This window comes from Balearica regulorum, chromosome 8 (assembly GCF_011004875.1).
Source record: "Balearica regulorum gibbericeps isolate bBalReg1 chromosome 8, bBalReg1.pri, whole genome shotgun sequence".
In the NCBI taxonomy this organism is placed as follows: Eukaryota; Metazoa; Chordata; class Aves; order Gruiformes; family Gruidae; genus Balearica; species Balearica regulorum.
In genome coordinates this window covers 1,473,989-1,493,608 of record NC_046191.1, presented here as the reverse complement: position 1 = coordinate 1,493,608, position 19,620 = coordinate 1,473,989, and the positions used below count along the sequence as shown (strand labels likewise).

At 42.7% G+C, this 19,620-nt stretch overlaps 1 protein-coding gene across 3 annotated transcripts in view; it reads left to right on the top strand.

The window, feature by feature from the left end:
- LRRC7 (leucine rich repeat containing 7) overlaps positions 1-19,620 on the top strand; it is a 170,139-nt gene that overhangs the window by 142,509 nt on the left and 8,010 nt on the right. The window contains exons 17-22 of one of the 3 annotated variants that reach the window (XM_075759118.1): positions 3,722-3,833; positions 4,063-4,243; positions 5,234-6,911; positions 8,673-8,822; positions 13,398-13,517; positions 18,352-18,570. In XM_075759118.1, the coding sequence (XP_075615233.1) occupies positions 3,722-3,833; positions 4,063-4,243; positions 5,234-6,911; positions 8,673-8,822; positions 13,398-13,517; positions 18,352-18,570 (2,460 nt within the window). Of the gene's footprint in view, positions 1-3,721; positions 3,834-4,062; positions 4,244-5,233; positions 6,912-8,672; positions 8,823-13,397; positions 13,518-18,311; positions 18,571-19,620 lie in introns of those variants that run through there. The other 2 variants (XM_075759119.1, XM_075759120.1) reach the window with 2 other exon arrangements.

Sequence of the window (19,620 nt, the reverse complement as noted above, 5' to 3'; positions counted from 1 at the left end):
CCTGTTAACTGAGCCACAGCAGTGGGTCCTGTGAGCGTGCAGAGCCCATTATGGAGGTGTAAGGAAAGAGTAGATGGCTGCAACACCGTAAAATCCTACAGTTACTCTGAAATGCTCGTGTGACCACACGCTGTGTTCTAACAGAGAAAAAGATGAAGACAAATTTCATTCTTACGTTTCATTCCTTGATAAAATTGCATTCACTTTTGCAGCAGAAAAATAATCATAGCTAGTTTTTCTGTGAATGTACGTGAACTGTTAATTGCATGAGTATCAGAAGAAGCATTCTATAAAAATTGTTGAATTGCTGAACACCCTGTGGTAATTCCTGAAGTGCAATTAAATAATGTGATTGCAATTTCCTAGTTAATTTTCTACCACAAACAACTGATGTGAATGCATGACTATTTCCGTCATAGCAGTGAAGATGTATTTTTCATCTTCTATTATTATAATAATAATAGTGAAGATGGTGGAGCTTTTTCAGATTTTAATTTTCCTAGTACACAGTCGAGACTAGTAACACAACTATCTTGTCAGCTAACAAAAAGAAAGAAAGTGTTCTTGTTGTTCATAAAATAATGACACTTGGAAGATTTTACAGCTGTAAAGCAGGATGATGTATACATTTTCCTCTCTTTGGCTTCCTGCATGAAGTGAAGAGGTATGGGAAACTGTAGAAAAAGTGTAATGATTTTCTGAATAATATTAGCATGATTTCAGTTGTAACACATTAGATAAAACGTAATTAAGCTCCCTTTGCTTTTCAGATAAATAGGAGACATGATCTCAAGCCTCACGTTAAAATACAGTTTGAAAATGCAGGTGTGTTCTGATACAGAGTTAGGCTGAATACAGTTTCTAATAACAACGTAATTTCATTTCAGGTGCAATGCCTGCTTTTTCATCCTCAGAGGCCAGATAAGCTGGTTTCTTTTCTGATCTCTTTTGGGTTTTCTTGCAATTAATTTACACATGTGTCTTCACAAAACTGTTTCTAAGTAATTAAAGGGAGCATCTGAAATGAGTAACAAGCTACATTTTAAATCCCCTGTATCATCCTCCAACTTCAGTTATAATAAGCAAACAATTTCTTAATTAATCATCAATTAAAATAACCCTCTTCATTGCCTTAAGTCATTTTGAAAGATGTGCATTTTGGGCAAAAACGAGTCTGAGATAACTTGGTGCATTGTGTAGCCTTCCATGGGGAACAATGAGGAATACCTCAAATCAAATTAAGATCTTTCTAGTGAATATGCTTGATATGTATGGGTTGACAAATAAACTGGAAATACTGGATATAACGCTCAGCTTTGGATTACAAAAAACATCTTTTCTAGTCCAACCTACAGCATTCCATCCTTTGTGTTAATTCTTGGCAGGTTTAGTAATACTGGGTAAAAAGGAGAGCTTGCTGTTCTTTGAGTGATCTGATGCAGATGCTAATGCTAACAGCCAGAAATTTACCAAAATTTTACCTAGTTCTTTCAAAAGTGTATTGATTTTTGTTGGAATAATAGGACTAGGGGCTAAAAAGAAGAAAAAGAAAAAAGAATATAACGTAGAAAACTTCATAAAACCATGCACCTGAAATAAAAACCTGTGTTCATCATTATGTCAAAATTGGAACTGCTGGCTCTTCCTATCGTACAGCAAGTAATTTTATTTTAAGGTTATAACTTTTGGAAGTTTCATGGCACAATATTGGGATTCTAGGTTCAAGATAGAGAGAATAAAGAATTCCAAGAGAGTCACCTGTCTGATACAGACAACACTCATAAATTGACTCGGGAACTCCCAGACAGGAAAGAGAAAGAAGAGCATACAAAAAGCTCAGAGGTACAACGAGAAACTTAACATGCACCGTGCTTCAAAGGTGGAGAATTTCACACTCTGCAAATGCTGCACACTTTTTTATTTCTCAAAAAATGGTTTTGCATAAGTTTGTTACACTGCACTAGAAAATTATTGTGCTGCACTGGAAAAATGCTGTTGCACTATTGTTAGCTTTAAGTTGTACGTACATCACTACTGTTATGTAAGAAATACCAGACACAAGAAGGGATCTCTGCATGTGAAAGTAGTTTAAAGTCTGGAGTACTTTACACTGTGTAAGAATTGTTTAAATGTGAGCACTGAGGGGGTGAATTAAATGGGCTATGACGATACCTGTTCTTTGCTGTGTTGGTATGGTACCACCCCCAGTAGCACACCACATGCAGAAGGATTGAAATCTCGGTTGTGTAAATACAATTATATTCTTCAAGGATAAATCACATGGCAAATGCGTATACAAATCTGTTTCCAGTGTTACTACAAAAAGTAGTTAATGGAGAGTAAACCTCTGAAAGTTTTCTCCTCATGAGTAAAAGCAAGTAAATTTAAAAAGTGTTGTAGCATTTGATATTTTAATAATGTGGGTTTGGTTTTGGTACTCCATTGTAAATTGTTTCTCTACATATTACATCGGCTTTATTGACTTCACTCTGCAAAGTCGCTGGAGTACCTTTAACAACAAAATGTCAAGGTACAGCGATCCTCATAGTGTCTCCATTGGTGTAAGTTCCCTCCTAAGTATATTTCTCCTAACCATTTCCTTCCTCATTTATACTACTAATTATTGATTTTCTCTCAATATCTCTCTGAAGCTTCCTCTTTTTGACTAGATGCTCTCCTTCTCCAACTTTCATCCTCTTTACGAAATCCCAGCTCGTCCTCTTGCTTCCAAGACAATGCATGCTTCTCATTCGCCTCCCCACAAGGATCTTGACTGGCCTTGGCAGGACCTTCCAGTGCTGCCATGCCCGTCTCCACCAGTTCACTTTCCATTATGGTGCCCTCAGCCCAGAAAATGGGTTTCCCATATTGCTCGTTCTTCGGATCCCTTAAGTCCCTCCTGAGGGCAGGGTTACCAGTATCATTCCTCCAGTGTCAGCCCTACCCTGTCTCCCCAGGATACCTACCTTCGGGTCAGCGTCTTTCTCATTTCTGAATTTTCTTCCAGGAACAAGAAATGCCACGGATTCCCTGTTTGTGTCTTTGTTCCCTTCTAGCTATCCTATCAGCCTAATTCAAATGTCCTAATTTAAAATATCTCTATCTGAGACTACATCTCCCTTTCTGTCAACACTTTAACTCATGTTATTTTCAGTATATATCCTGTTGCCAGCAAAACAATTGTGCAGGGCAGTCTTTGAAGGTCAAAATTTGCTGAACTCTCAATGAGAAACTTATGCAATCCAAATAATTTTAATTTAGCAAAAAACTCTTTAGAGACAAAGTCATTTTAATTAAATATAGCTATAGGGACAGTTGAATCTATGGAAGGACTTGTGTCATGAATGAATGAATGAGAAATACTTACTCCTGAGATAACAAGTAAATGTCTATTCTAATTTTTTATTTATTTCTACTGGCAGCTTGCATTTTTGTGACCTTTACTTCATCAAAAATGTTTACACGGCCTTGATGTATCTTGCAAGTTCCATCTGTTTTGTCCACATTTTCAGAATGAACACATCACCATAATTTTTACAAGTATTTATGTAGGACTAATTAGAATTTTCAGCTGACAAATCAGCATGATTAGACACTGCCCGTATGGTGGGGTTTTGGTGTGTTGTCACATTCATGAAAAGAAGGCTGTGAAATGTTTGTTTGTTGCAGTTTGAAGTGGATTCTGTTTCCTATGTTTACTCTACATTATTATATTCCTCAGGATGCCTTTGGACATCCTGCCAGTGAGATGAGGATAGGGGAACTTCGTCCTTCCATGCCAGAGACTCCGTTGTACCCACCCAAACTTGTTCTTCTGGGTAAAGAGAAGAAAGGTACTAACTTGACTTACAACCTTTTAGATGAAAGCCTATGTAATGTACACAGATAGACACGTTACTTAAGATGTTCTACACTTGACTCTGATTTTTAAACATATTACATGCCTCTTTGTGCACGTGAAAATATATATATCTATCCATAGTGCCAATTTAAAAAATTGTTTTTCTGGAGTTTAGTTTTCAAATAGCACCTCCTGAAAACATTTGCTGTGTTTTGTTTCAGAATCGACAGATGAGTCTGAAGCAGATAAGATCCATTGTCTGAATAACAGCGTTTCCTCAGGCACTTACTCAGACTATTCCCCTTCCCAGGCTTCCTCAGGGTCCTCCAACGCGCACGTTAAAATGGGGTCCTTGCAGACAACGGCTAAAGAAGCAGTGAATAACTCTTTGTGGGGGAACAGGTGTGATCTTCTTTCTTAACACAGCTTCTGGTTGCTTTTTGTCTTATGTTGTCACGTGCATTCAAAGGGATCGTATGCTATCTGTTAAGGCATCCAATTAAAAAAATACAACGTTTTTACATCCGTTTTGCAGAGGTGTGCATAGCTATTCACAGCCCAGGCTGTGTGGAGTTGGCTACCCGTTCATACTCTATGAATGTCAGTAATTCTACAGCTAGTTTTTCAACTGTGTGCTATAACCATGCATTGAACGTGCCTAGTAATTGAGCTGCAAGTATTCTGCTCTGTGTGGTCCTGAGCTGCAGCTGGCTGTAGTTTAGCAGAGATAGCAGAGTGTATGTCTCTCGTATTATTGCTGTCCTGAGCCTCACTCTGCCCTGGACCTCCAAAAAACCACAGTTCTTTGAAAGTTGTAATTTGCACTGGCCATCAGCAACCTGAAAACACTCTTGTACCACGCCAGGAACACTCTGCCATGTCTATTCCTGCCATAAATCACCTAATGGAGCTCCATCCTAAATGTAGTTCCATCCACAGGCTCTTCCCCATTAAAAAGAAGCTGGAGTGTGCTCATGGGAGATGCATAAAATCTTGGTAGTGAGAACACGCAAAAGCTGAATCTGGTATTCTTGTTTAAAAAAAAATGACGTAAGTGTAAAAAATCCTCCCCTGCATTCATAGAATATTATTTTTAAACCAGGAAAATATGTTCAGCTGGATTTATATGAATGTGGCATTAGGCCACCCAGGACTTTCGACTGACTTCTTAGTTTCTCAGTGTACGTACTTAGAGCATCTCTACTCCAGTGCAAAGACCTGCTGCAGCCATTCATGCCAAACCAGTGGCACAAGGTGCATATCTCATAGTATGAGGCCAAAGCCAGAATGTGGATGGGCGAATGTTAAATTGCTTTATCATTCCATCTTTCTGATGACTGCTCACGTGCTCTAATGGAGGGCATTTTATCTTGTTCTGTTTTGGTTTTGCAGGCTGGCACAGTCATTTCCACAGCCCCTTGAAACAAAGCCATTGCTGAGCCAGCGGGAATCCGCTCCGGCGGGGAACCTGCCACAGCGCACCGACAGGCGCCCGCTGAGCGACACCTTCGCCGACAGCTGGAACGACAGCTCGCACTACGACAACACAGGGTTCGTCGCAGAGGAGAGCACGGTGGAGAATCCTACTGCTAACCCCCTCCTGACCACGAAATCTAGAAGCACATCTGCGCACGGGCGCAGGCCGTTGATCAGACAAGACAGGATAGTTGGCATTCCCCTGGAGCTGGAGCAGCCGACGCTCAGAAACACACACGAATCTGAAGTGCCTCCTCCCAATCCTTGGCAAAATTGGACCAGAACCCCTAGTCCTTTTGAAGACAGGACAGCTTTTCCTTCCAAACTGGAAAGCACCCCCACCACCAGCCCTTTGCCTGAGCGGAAAGATCACATCAAAGAGTCTCCTGAAATGACTAGCACTTTCACTCCTGGAATAGCATGGGAATATCACGATTCAAACGCTAACAGAAGTCTCACAAATGTCTTTTCCCATATCCACTGTCGCCCAGATCCTTCCAAAAGCGTTATTTCAATCAGCAAGAGTACAGAACGGCTTTCTCCGATGATGAGGGATTTAAAAACGAACAAATTTAAGAAGTCGCAAAGTATCGATGAGATTGACATTGGTACATACAAAGTGTATAATATACCCTTAGAAAACTATGCATCTGGTAATGATACTGTAGGAACCCACGAGAGGGTGGACAAGCTCCTGGGCCCGGAGCACGGCATGCTGAGCATGTCCCGCAGCCAGTCGGTCCCCATGCTGGACGATGAGCTGCTGACCTACGGCAGCATCAAGGTGCAGCCGCAGCAGAAATCGTCGGTCACGAAGAAAGTCTACCAGTTCGACCAAAGCTTCAACCCGCAGGGAGCAGTGGAGGTCACAGCGGAGAAGAGGCTACCGCCGCCTTTCCAGCTCAACCCCGAGTACATTGCCCAGCAGAGTAAAAACCTGCCCCAGGATCTGGTCAGCCCGAGGGCCTACCGCGGCTACCCTCCCGTGGAGCACATGTTCTCCTTCTCCCAGCCTTCAGTGAACGAGGAGGCGGTCAGTGCCCCCTTCGCGAGCCAGGGCTCTCGGCCGGGCTTTCTGAGGAGGGCAGATTCGCTGGCCAGCTCCACCGAGATGTCCATGTTCAGGAGAGTCAGTGAGCCCCACGAGCTGCCCCCGAGCAATAGGTATGGCAGGCCTCCGTACCGAGGAGCTGTGGAGCGCCAGAGCAGTATCTCGGTCTCTGAGTCTCAGTTCCTCAAGAGGAATGGCAGGTACGAAGACGAGCATCCTTCCTACCAAGAAGTGAAAGCCCAGACCGGAAGCTTTCCAGTTAAAAACCTTACACAAAGGAGGCCGTTGTCTGCAAGAAGCTACAGTACAGAGAGTTACGGCACATCCCAAACCAGGCCGGTTTCAGCGAGGCCTACAATGGCAGCTCTGCTGGAAAAGATACCGTCAGACTATAACTTGGGTAACTATGGCGACAAGCCTTCCGATAACAGTGATATAAAGACAAGGCCTACCCCTGTGAAGGGAAATGAGAGCTGTGCTAAAATGCCCGCTGACTGGAGACAACAGCTACTTAGACATATAGAAGCTAGAAGGTTAGACAGGGTATGTTTGGCATTTCTCTGCAATTAATGCCTTTAGTTGTGTGTTTCGCTGTTTCAAACTATTTGCACGTACAATGGTAACCACCAGAGTTCCCAGTAATGAAATTCTTGCATTGGTGTCAGAGGAACTGGCCCGCAAAGGGGCCTGGGGATGCTCCAGAGCAGCTGGAGCGAGGGCGTCCCCGGTAAATGAGCGATAAAGAGTCTCTGCACGAGTAACGCACCACGGTGCGTGTTACTCATGTAGTAACTGCTGCAGCACTGCCTGAAATAATGAAACCCGTAAAAATCCCTCCTTATCAGATGTGAACGTGCTGCTGAGGTCCACCACTTCAGTAATCAAATGAGAGTGTTAAAAGATGCTGGATACATCTTTGCAGTAAAAGGCAATAAAGAAAAACATCACAGATAAAAAGTAAAACCATGTATTTTAGCTTTCATGTCACTGTTAGTGGAGGGGATTTAAAGGTCTCTCTTAACTCTGAAAAATATCACTGGATATCCACTGCCACTGTTTTTAACATGGAATATGATTATTACTCCTTTTAGCTGTAGGAAGTTATGCTTACTTGCCTTCCATACAAAACAGTACAAGTACTATAGTGCATGATTGCAATAATAAGCTTGACTATTTAATGACCTACTTCATGAATCGGATTTACTTCATAATCTGAAGTGGTTGTGAAAAATTACTGTTGTCAAGTGCATAAGTTAGTTTCAAAATGTGTCCATATACCTATTTTATGCTAGATACTCCTGAGTTTGGTGTTAATATATTCATTGCCTTCCAGTTGCTCCAATGTGATGCATATTAAAATATCATTAAGGATCAAATGGGTAAACTTTAAAAACTGGCTTGAAGGCTGAAGCTTTTTCCTTACTTCAGCTATTTCCCTTACGTTGTGTAAAACTGATTGGAAAATACATAATACCTAGGCAAAATAGTGCGCCCCAAGTAGAGGCATTTCTGGTGGAAATAAACACTTCCCGGGTGTTGTTTGTTTAAGAAATATCTTTACACTTAGTTTAAAATGTGTATTTGCTTAAGCAATACTTTATCTCGTGGAAGGCTGACGCTGGTGATTTTATCTAGCTAAATCGAGTTCAGACTAATCCCTGCAGTGCCAGCGAGCTAGTTTCTAGTTGTTTGCAACACAGGATAATCAGAGCCCTAAGAAGCTGGGCTGTCTGGTGGAGGTTTTGCTGCTGGGAACGCCTGGGCACTGCGATGCAGCAGCGGCTCCAGGAGAAGACGTGCCCGTCTGCCCGGTCTGTGCAGGACCTGGGTGCCCGACCCTGTGCTGGGCCCGACCGCAGCTTGTCCTGTGCGGGCAGGTGCCAGGCAGGGAGTAGTGCAGAGCCCAAGAGATGGTGCAGAGCCGTCTGGTACAGGGCTTTTGATGCTCTTTTATGCGAGATAGATGTTTTCTGGCCCACCCGTGGTTGCACAGACATACCAAATTTGGCCATATTTGCAAAATAAAGACTTGTACCATGTGATATGCTGCAATTTTCAAACTACAGATAACAACATATTTCATCTGCTGTCAGCGTTGAAGTCTTTTATGGTATCCATTTTATGTATAACTAGCAATGTATTTGCTTCCGTGTGACCCAGTGCATGCATCAAAAAGCTATTTATTTCTTGGTACTGTTTGTTTGCTTAAACTAAAACTTTGTGAAATTAACCATATATGTGTGATATTTAATTCAATGAGCATGTGTGTTCATATCCTGTCACGTGGTTGTTTCCTCTACTCAGACCGCTGCTTACAAACACAACACAGTTAGCCTTGGCATGCTGCACTCTGGAGGTTTTTCAGCAATGCATGCCGGCAGAAGCATGACTTTAAACTTGCAGACTAAATCTAAATTTGAAAGCCAAATGCTTCAAGAGCTACCTCTACCGAAAGTAAGTATGGGATAGCCAGCATATACCAGCATTACAAAATAAATTAATAATACTCCTTGCTTTTTCCTGGTTTAGCTTTTGCCTATTATTCATGCTTATACTATACACAATCCAAAAAGCAAAGATGATAGTGACACGGTTTTCCTACTCAAAATCTTGCTTTTTGGATTTAGTAGCTCACATGGCTGTCATTACTGCTTTCTGCTCTCGTGTTACAGACTGATGCAATCATTATATTTTCTCAATGACTTAATCTGTGCACAGAAATGGAGAACGTGTGTTGTTTTGTGACTGTTTGATCTTACAAAAATTAATGTAGAAATGTTTAACGTGCATTTAAATAGGCTCCAAGAGATAGGGATTTTAACATATGAACGTTAATTGGGTATGCTGTAATAGGCGATGAGTTTTGAGTACATGCCTACCACACCTAAATTAATTTTAAACTTCTGTTGAGTAATGCCTATAGAAAGAATATAATTTTCTCAATTTTTTACTGTTTGTTTTACGGCTATTAGCGATATATCGTTGATAAGTACAAACATACACAATTATATACAACCAAACGTTTGATGGGAAAAGCACATCCAACAGGCCAGAGAGGGTCACTGCTGAGTATTTTGGGAGTATCAGAGAGGAGATGCTGAGACCTTACTCTGCATCACGTATGGCCACAGCAGCGTGACAGCAGCAGCCAGTTGCAGACAGTCACAAGCGGTCTCCCCGTTGGGGTTGTGTGTGATGGCAGGGGGCTAGGAGAGACGAGCCTTGTTAAGTGCCTCGCTGCACCAGCATGGGTAGCTGTTGGTACAAATTAGCTCCTCTCTGTGAGTAATTACAGGGTAACAGAGCACAGATCGGGCGCTGAAATGCCATCGCCTGCGCTGTTCCTTGCTGCACCGGCCTCAGGGGCGGTTTGGCCCGGGCCAGCTGGCACCCTCCCCGGCAGGCCCTGGCCGGGGCTCCGCAGTCGGCACTGCCAGAAATCCCCAAAGGAGGATTCCAGGGCCCAGTGTAAGAGTTCGGATCCAAGCCTGTTTAGACAAATAAGATAATTTAATGGCAGCAACATGACCAGATTGTGCTGGTTGGCCGGAGGACAGGCCTTAGCACTGCTTAGCTTACTAATACAGGCATGTGCATCGTACACTGGATTGCCAAGCCAAGCTGTGGTGGGCTCACAGTGCACACGCACGCACACAGGTCATTGTCAGGTTTCCCCTGCTGCAGTTTACTGTCCGTACAGTGTTGACTTCATTTACACCTCCCATTCAGCTGTCCCTGGATTTAAACAAGTCCTGATGTTAGTGTCTGCTTCTCTGTTGTTCAGTTAATGACATCTAGGTCAAATCTTATCTGTAGATGTGTGTGCGTTGGACACAGACGGCTTTCTGGTGTTGGTCGTACTGGTTTTTTCTTTCAAAGAATTTGTTTGTCTATTTGGGTATAAACTAATTCTTGTCACAAGTCCTTGAAAGAAGTCCATTTGACATCAACTCCAAATAACGGTGCTATTTCTCCACACACAGTTAGGAATAAGGTATTATATATGACTTTAGTAATTATAGGCTCTAGATGAATGTGGATACTAATATATGGATGTCTGAGGAAATTCATGAAACTGTTTAGGGTGACGTGTTTCGGGGTGTGGGCTTATGTGAATTATTCTGCTTTATATTTCACCAGCATTTCATTGCTACATACCCATATAAAATGTGATGCTGAACTGCATGAAGGGGGTATATTCTTTTACTGTACTGTTGGAAAGTGGTGGAAAATTATCATTGAACAAGTAATTTGAATGTTTAGTATTGTTTAATTTTATTCCTTTACATGTTCTAAAGGATTTTGCATTTCTTAATGAATCTGGGCCACAGCAGCTTAATATTTACCTCTTCTTCTTCCTCTTCCTTGTGGCCTAGATTCAGAGAGTAATGAATGAGGTCTTATTGTCCAGTGGGAGATCAGGAAATCAAGTATAGCAATTACTGGTTTTGAGAAAGTTTATTACATCAATTCTGCTCCATGTATTGAATGTTTCAACAGCTGCTTTTCATTTTTTTACCTAGACTTAGCTATTACGTAGTTTGCAGTCTGCCTGAACTCTGGAAATGAATCACATTGCAAGTAGACAAATTCATTTCACTGCAGAAAGTGAAAAGAAAAACCTGTTATCACAGAATTTTCCTATTTCTTGAGAAAGCAGAAAGCACCCTCTATCCTTTTTCTTGTTCCATTTTGAGTGTGAACTCACCTCTGCGGGTCCGGCACAGCATTGTCTGCAGTGACAAAGGAAACACTTTTCAGAGGAACGCTTTCAATTTTTGGCATCCATCTCACAATTCTTTTGAAAATTTATGGTTTGGTGCACTTCCTTCTTGGAAGCGTACAGTACCACCTCCCTTGAGGAGTAATCAGCGTATTCACACGTATCACTTAGGAGGAAAACCAGAAGTTCCCTGAGGAAACTGCCACACCGAGCGCCTCTGTCTCTGCACGGCGCGGGCATGTAGCGTGCTTGATAAATTCATCCCGCGGGGAGCTGAGCAGATTTCCAGCAGCCTTGGGCACCTAGCTCTGTGGGTGACTCCGGAAGGGATGACTCATTCGCAACAATGATGAGCTTTCTTTTTCATTGCTTTTTACTACTCCTCAGAGCAGAAATTTTTGCAATTGTACTTTTTCATTTTCAAAGCTGTTTACTGCCCTGGGCTCAGGTACACCCCCTGTTCGGATGCGGGTTACGTGGGGACGTGCAGCAAACAGGGCAGAACGGCTGGTTCGTGAGTTTGGGTAGGCACAAAGAGCCCGACCTGGGCCCAACCCGGGGCCCAGCTCTGGGCTGTGGACAGACGGGGCTCCGTGTGTCCTGGGCTGGGGACTCTCGGGCACGGGCTGACCCCCGGCAACGCGCTCGGGCAGGCTGCTCGCAGCCCTGGGGCCCGGCCGGACACAAAGCTTGAGCGGCCTGTGAAGGACTTGGAGCCGTATCGTCAGGGTTCATGGTGCCCGTACGCCAGCATGCAGCTCTGGGCCCAAATTTGCCAGCGTTGGAGAGAGTTGTGCTGTCTGCAAGCGCAGCAGCACTGCGGCGGCAGGCCCTGGGAGCAGCGGCGGTTGAGCTGTGAGGGATAACCTAGGGAAAAAGTGCTGAGGTTGGTCTCATTTTTCCACTTGCACAAAGAAAGCTCTACAGGGAGGTCTTGTAGTTTCTACAGGGGAAATGTTTTTCTAGTGGTTTTTAATATATGGAAAATCACATCTTTCCTGATTTTTCCAGAAGACTTCTTGATTGATGCGAGAATTATAATGAAAGTTTTCCTTGATTTTAAATAATTAGGGTTGATTTTTTTTTACTTAACCTCTGAGGAGTATGATTTAAATCACAATTTGCTTCTATTTACTTCTAAAGGATTTTTAAGCTTGCATAAAAATAAGTTCTTAATTGACCAGTTACCAGCTCTAATATCTCAACACTGTTTTCAGAAAAACAGTTTAATTTGTTCTTCAGTCATCTAAAGAAGTGTTTCCTGATTTTTTTTTTTTTTAATCTAAGCTGAAGAAGAAATTGCTTGAATGACAGAGGGGAAGAATAGACTTTTTTTTTTCTTTGCAGATTACCATTAATCAGAACTGAATAAGCAGATAACTGAACGAGCACTACATAATGCTAAATGCTCTCAGTGGTAGTACAAGGTTGGCATTTTGGGAAGTCTGACACAAAAAGCCGTACCCGTGTTAGCAAAAATCCCAGCTATGGTAAAGAAATACAGAGACAGATAACTGAAAATCAGGATGGGACAGAAAAAGTACACGTGTGCTCAGAAATACTGAAAACAGGAGTACAATAAACAGGGGGAAAAGCAACAAAGAAGAAACATGTATAACAGGAGAGAAAAGTGGAAAATAACAGCAACAGTATCAGGCTCCTTTAGGAAACTCTAAACGTCTGTTACGTCCATTCATATCTAGGAGAGCGTTTAACTGCTGGTTAATGTTGTACATGCGGTACCCTGTCACCTTGGAGCAGAACCAGCCGGAGCCCAGAGAGGTCCGTGGGAAGCACACCTCACACGGTGATACACAGAGCACAGCACGAGTAACAGTAGGCACAAGTTCAAGGTTGCCATTAAGGACTATTTTCTGAAGAAAATATAAGTGTATAATTTAATCTTGGTGGCAGGTACTTAATAAAAAAGGTTTTGATGCCTGAATGACCGGTAAGAAAGTTTTAACTCCAATGATTAACGGCAGACTGCACATTTAAATACAGAACTTTGCCAAAATTTGTTTCCCTGAAAATAATGAGTCATGTTAAATTGATTTTCTCTTTTCTCTCATCATTCATTATTCTTGTTATTTCTTTTCTATGTCTTTCAAGATCTCCTGCTTGTAGAGAGTCCCACAGCAATATGCTTATACGTTAATGAGATAGCGCAGACATTTAAAAGGCTTTCCATTTTAGCAATAGCGTGTTACACTTTAACTGGGTTGATTACTGAAATAAATATGAAGAGAGAATTTTCTGTCATGGTGTGACAGTGACTAAAGGCTGCCCTACCGTTTCCGCAACAGACCCCGTCGCAGCAGAGCAGCATTCTGGACAACGGGCAGGAGGAGGTGTCTGTGAGCAGCCAGTGGAACCCCTACCCGCTGGGGCGGCGGGATGTGCCGCCGGACACCGTCACGAAGAAGGTAAGCAGCACCTGCAAGCTGTGGACATAGCTGCCCTTGTCTCCTCTTCCCAGTGAATCACTGGAAGGAGGAGAGCAGGTTAATGAGGACAGGTTTGGGAAACGTGGTTTTGTTTCCAAGTTTAAAGCAATAATCATTATGAGCTCAGGATGGTGTTTTCATGCCTGCTACCTGTTCTTGTATTTATTTATGCACCTAGAGTGTGTGCAGTGGGCACAGTGGGCTTGGTGGGTGTATTCCTGCACGTATCAGATGGCCGTCAGCTCCCTGCTGTCCTGAAAAGTCTTCGTTCAGATTGTTCATTTCAATTACATTCTTCAGTTCGTGACAAAAGGCAAATGTGTTGAGATGGAGGCCAGCCCAGTGTCTGAACAGTCACAGAAATTTTGGCAGAGACATCCTAGGCACGCATCATTTGCTATAAACTCACAAGAAAGGGTTCTAATTTCTCGTACCTTGTGGCAGTAGATATTAAATTCCAGTGCTTGGATCTGGCCCGTTTCTATGAAAACATTGGCTGCTCTCTCCCAGCCCCAACTTGGCTTTGCTCATCAGCTGAGAAACTGCGTTTTTCAGATGCTCTAATCATAAAGCTGGAGAATGGAGGATCTTGACAAACTCAACTGTGTTTGCAATCAGCATTAGAAGGTGGAGCCGCACATTTAAGCAGTGATAATTTGATAATTACATTCATTGTTATCTCTATGGAGATTGGTCCTGCTCATTCCTGAAGTCAAGTTGTCTGAGTGAATAAAACCGGTGTGAAAGCCGTAATGCGCACACTGATAACGTCTGTAACGTAATTAACTGCCAGCCCTGATGAGGCAAATATTTCCCTGCTGGCTTCACATCTTTTTCTCCAAGACAGTTTGAGAAGCAGTAGACCTTGCCTTCATCCAAAAGTAGCAACAAGAGACACACACATACAAGAGAATTGCTTGAAGACAGGAGACCAAAGCCATTGCACCTGGAGCCGCCCAGAGACTCCTGCCCAGGCACAGGAGGATGAGGAGGAAGGCGCCCTGGCATTGTTTGATGGAGTTGGCTCTGACCGCCAAGTTATTCGAAGGGTTTCTTTATCCTCTGATATGCAAGAAACTAGGATAAGACATTTAAGAGGAGTTACTGCTTATCTTCACTGGTGTCTTGGGATAAAACCTGCATTTATCCATTCACACAGTCCAACTGTCTATGTCTTGCATTTGTGCATCATCAGTGTTACCGTAATAAGAAACTGCAGATTCTGTGTCATTCTGCATATTTCAGTATCTTGCTGCTCAGATGTGGTAAGTACAAACATTGTGTAATCGTACTGAAATCTACTTAACTCAGTGGAGCAATCCATTGTTACATCCGTTGTCAGCTACTTTAATTATACTGTAAACATTGGACACTGTGCTGAAAATAATTAACTTTTGGGGTGGATGTTAAATAAAGTAAAGAATACAAATGAAATTGGGGAAGCAGTCTGCATAATAGAGATTTTTTTTCTGCAGAATAAATAATTCCTGTTTCCAAGAAAGAGAGCTTATCCACCTCCAGCAAGAGCCACAATGTGAATACACAAGAAGTAGTGATATGATCTCTTCAAAGTCTATTAACAGGAGTGAGAAAATGAATTCTGAAAATTGTTTACCCACCATCCTCAGGAGGTGGTTTGCAGTGTGCTGTTAGCACAATGCTAATCTCTTCTCCCTTGAAAGTGACCTCGAGTGCCTTGGTTTCCCAGCATCTGGGGATTAAAATACAGCAATAATTTGAAGTCAGACTCAGAAAATATTCTATAAGGTTCAACTTAACAAACAATTAAATGATGTAAATATAAATTGTACTACGTGTTGTGTTTTTCCGGTAACACACTGGTACTAGTGTGAATGGGCTCGTGCAGAACAGTCACTACATGGTAGAACTGTACTTGGGGAATCACTGGAAGGAACGTTGGCACTTCTCCGTCCAAGGGGAAGAGCACGTACAGTAGACAGATGGGCTGTGTGCTCAGGCTGACATAGTACGTATATAGATGCAATAATATGTGTCCCTAAATTATCCACACATAGAGGGCTACCATATGTGTAGTGATGGCTATTTACGTTCGGCAGAGTGGGAATACTATACAGTATTCACTACATAATTATGTGGGGGTGAGTGGTTGTTTCTGTGCTTTTTGCTGTTCAGAATACAGATTAAATGCTAGTTTTATTTTAAGTGTGATCATTTATGTGATCATCCCATAATTTATGGGCTATTTCTCTTATGGAAAAGTTGGATATTTTAATCTTGAAATTGAACAATCCACTGATTTATTAAAAGACTATAGTATCTATGCTTCCCAGAAGACGAATTTTTCTGTCATGTCAACAAGTCAGCTACATGCCCTGGGTGCAGGGCGAGGACCCTCTGAGAGGATGAGCTCCACAGCTTTGGGGATACGTAGGACTCTGTTGGCCTCTTCTGCAGGTGCTGCAGGATCACAGCAGCCCACCCGAAGGCTGAAAGCCATGCAGACTCTGGGAGATCCCTGCGTGGGCTGTAATGGGCTCAGTGGACATGAAGGAGCGTGTGCTATGGAAGGCAGCTGCCTCAAAACGGGGACGTGCAAGTGTCCGAGTCACCATTTCTCTCCCTTTCTGGCTTGGGAGTATTTCTGTTAGCCATGACTGAGAGGCTGGAGGCTCTTTCTCTTTCATTTCCAGCATCTGCTGTTCAAGACAGAGGTCATTTAACCTGATAAAGAAGATTTAAGTTTTTTCAGTGAAGCAGCACAATATTTTTTTTTGGATTTGAAATACACATCATCCTCTGAGGCGGACAAGCACCTGCTGTGGTGGATGTGGGATTATATCTGGGGCAAAGAGCAGAATTTATGCAATTCTGCTTTTTGGGGATCTTGTTGCAATGAGTATGACACAACATGAAGTACAGAGCTGTCCTGCACAGTCACCTGCTCATGTTGCATGTCTGCGGTGCAGGGTGATAGGGGTTCAGCAGTCGGCTGCGGGCACGGCTTGTTGCTGCTAGGGAGTTCATGAATAGCTCAAAAGTCTGTCCTTCCCTTCTGCTCTTGGCTGAATTGAAGATCCCTCTGACCTGTAAAGTGGGATGTTCGCAGTACAGACTGACTTCACCGGGCTGTTCTTGAAGTTTGCCAATGTCTCTTGAACACTTTCACGTACACAGGTGAGCTGTGTTTTAAGAAGAGTTCGAAGATTGAAGGTTTGGGCACAAGGAGTAAGAGATTTCTCTGTCATTACTCACTTTGAGACTTTCCCTCTTGTACTGAAATAAAGAACTGTCAGACATGTACTCTACCCAGTCCCTTTCATCAAATGTAGTCAGCCAAAAATTAAGACGGAGCAGATCAGTTTTGCTGGCAGTCACTGCGTGTCGTGCTGGGGTTCTGTGTTCGGTGACACGAGGACCTCCAACTGCATCTGTATGAGTGATGTGTTCTACAGATGGATCTTGGAAATCCATTCAGATGTGGTTTTGCTAGGGCAACAAGCAATTAATTCTAATGCCCTGACCGCTGTAACTTCTGAGGCCAGATGACTGGCCAACAGGTAAGAAACATTTTGATCTTTGTTGTATTAAATTTATTCTTGTGTAAAATATAGTCTCACGTTTGGTGACTCTTCCAGCAGGATCATAAAGGTTCAGTAGTATTGAGCATTAGACCTTCATGACAAGATGTGGCTGTGGTGTTGGCTGGTGTAAACTTAATGTGAAACATCGTTTAAATAGGTCTGGTGTGTCCATAGAGACTTGCAGATGTAGAGCCATGTGGCCGTAATGCTCTTTCGTGTTCAGGCTGTTCAAATAATAGCCCTGGTTGATGGGTACATATAATCTGAAAACTCTCAGAGGCAACGGTATGATATTTCGTGGAGGTAATAATATTTGATCATAGAATGGAGTATGAATTTTGCTCGTTCCCTTATGGCTGAGTTGCATGTGATTATTTATAAGCAACAGCATCTGAACCCTGTAAATATGAAAAGCGTAAAATTGTCTCAACTGAATTTATTTTGCAAAGACTTGCCTCAAATATTTACGTAACTCATGTGCCTAAATAGAGACTGTGTATTGAAGAGTAAGCAAGTATGCAACTTTACCATGTCAAGAACAGAACACAGAAAGCAAACCTCTCCTGTTAGATCCCAGCTGCAAACGTGAAAGGCAACGGGGACAGAGGGGATAGAAGAATGATAGCAGTCATCTCTGGCTTTCTGAAAATATCAAAAGGCCTAGTCAATGTAAATGCAGTATATTTCACTCATACTTACAAAATATTAGAGCTTCAAATCAGTAGATATTATCATAGACATTTGATAATTTGATTAGTTATATTTGTAAAAGCCACACTTGTCCCTAGGACAAGGCATAGAATTTGATATATGCTTTCCGTACACAATACACAATATGGCCAATATCTGTATTTATGGTATAAATCTTATTCCAAACTATCCAGAGAGAAAAATGTGTTCCAGTATCTTCAGAGTGTGCCGTGATAAATAATCCACCCCACTTCAATTTATTAAATGTTTTCAGTTCACAAAACATTCTGAGCAGAAGCATATATCATGGCACAAGGAAAAAAATATTGTCGGTTTATAAAACATTCTGTATATGGCTAATTTCCCTTAAGCCACCTAGGGTCACTGAATGCAACGGGCATATCCTTGCTGCTTTTAATCACGGTTGTTTCCAACTGTGGTCAAAAGGCAAACCTCTGATATGATTTAAGAGGTTTGCTTTTACTTGACTCTGTAAGTTGTAATAATTGCTTCTTTTCAGCTTCCTGAATTTCTGGCCTAACGGGTTACGTTACCCACAGGCAGGTAGCCATATCCAGACTTTAATGGGATCGCAAAGCCTACAGCATCGGAGCCGCGAGCAGCAGTATGAAGGAAACATGAACAAAGTCACCATTCAGCAGTTTCAGCCACCACTGCCCATTCAGATCCCCTCTTCGCAGAGCTCTCGAGCGCCTCAGACAGGGCGATGTTTAATCCAAACCAAGGGTCAGAGAAGTACGGATGCGTATCAGGAGCAGGTGAGAAAGTGTGTCTGTAGAATAACACTTTGACAAAAACTTTCTGGTTTTTTCTGCCTTGCGTACAGCAGGAAGAGGGAGCCTTGGGCAATAGCAGAGGGTGGCGGAGCCGGGCAGCACGGGGGAGCTGGAGGCAGGCGAAGCAGGGCTCTCCTCTTCCCCAGCGCCAGGACGGATACCAGATTTTTATTGGCTTGACCAAGCAACACAATTTGGCATTGAAGTTCCTGAACAGAGCTGACATCACTGGGTCACACCAAATTAATTAGCAATTTCTGCCAACTCCCCAGTAAGTTGGTTCAGTGCTGACAGTGCTGCATACTTGGCGAGACGCTCATCTTCTCGGATTGGTATCGGCTGCTCCTGTTTAGCCCTACAAAAGGGCGGCTGCAGCTCCAGTGCCCTCAGGCTAACAAAATGGGTGCTGGTTTCTTCATTACTTGATCCTATCCCCATTATCTTTGGCCTTAATGATCACAGTAACTGTTTGAGGCGCTTGACTTGCAGAATAAGGTTCAGCATCATTAGCAAACCTTTCTCTTGTGTAAAGCCTTGGTCAATCCACACGAGTAGCTGCCTGCATTAAGTCTCTGAGTATTGCATTGAGATTCAGAAGCGATTGCTTGTGTGGCTCCATGAGTAGTCATTAAGCTACTCTGATGTCATTTTGATTTTATATTCAATTACCCAATGCCATTTAGAGCCATCCTGACTACAAGATAAGATTCAGCAGTATTGCCTGGAGTAAGGCACTTGTAGAAGTGCCTGGTGCTCAGTGCAGGCTGTGGCCCTGACACTCACAACGGTCTGAAGGTCTCTGAGCTTCAGCGTATTTATTCCTTGGCTCTGCCCAAGCATAGCGCCAGCGATGGTGCCCATCTGACACCTTCTGGAAAAATAAAAGTGCACAAGATGAAGCCTCGCTGACAGAGTTATCCCCATGTTTAAGTGAAAAATTTGGCCCATGTGAACTGTGCTTTCAAAAGTCTAAAGGTTGGGGGGTTTTCTCCTTGAAAATATGCAAAAATACATGCAGCATTGTGACTATTA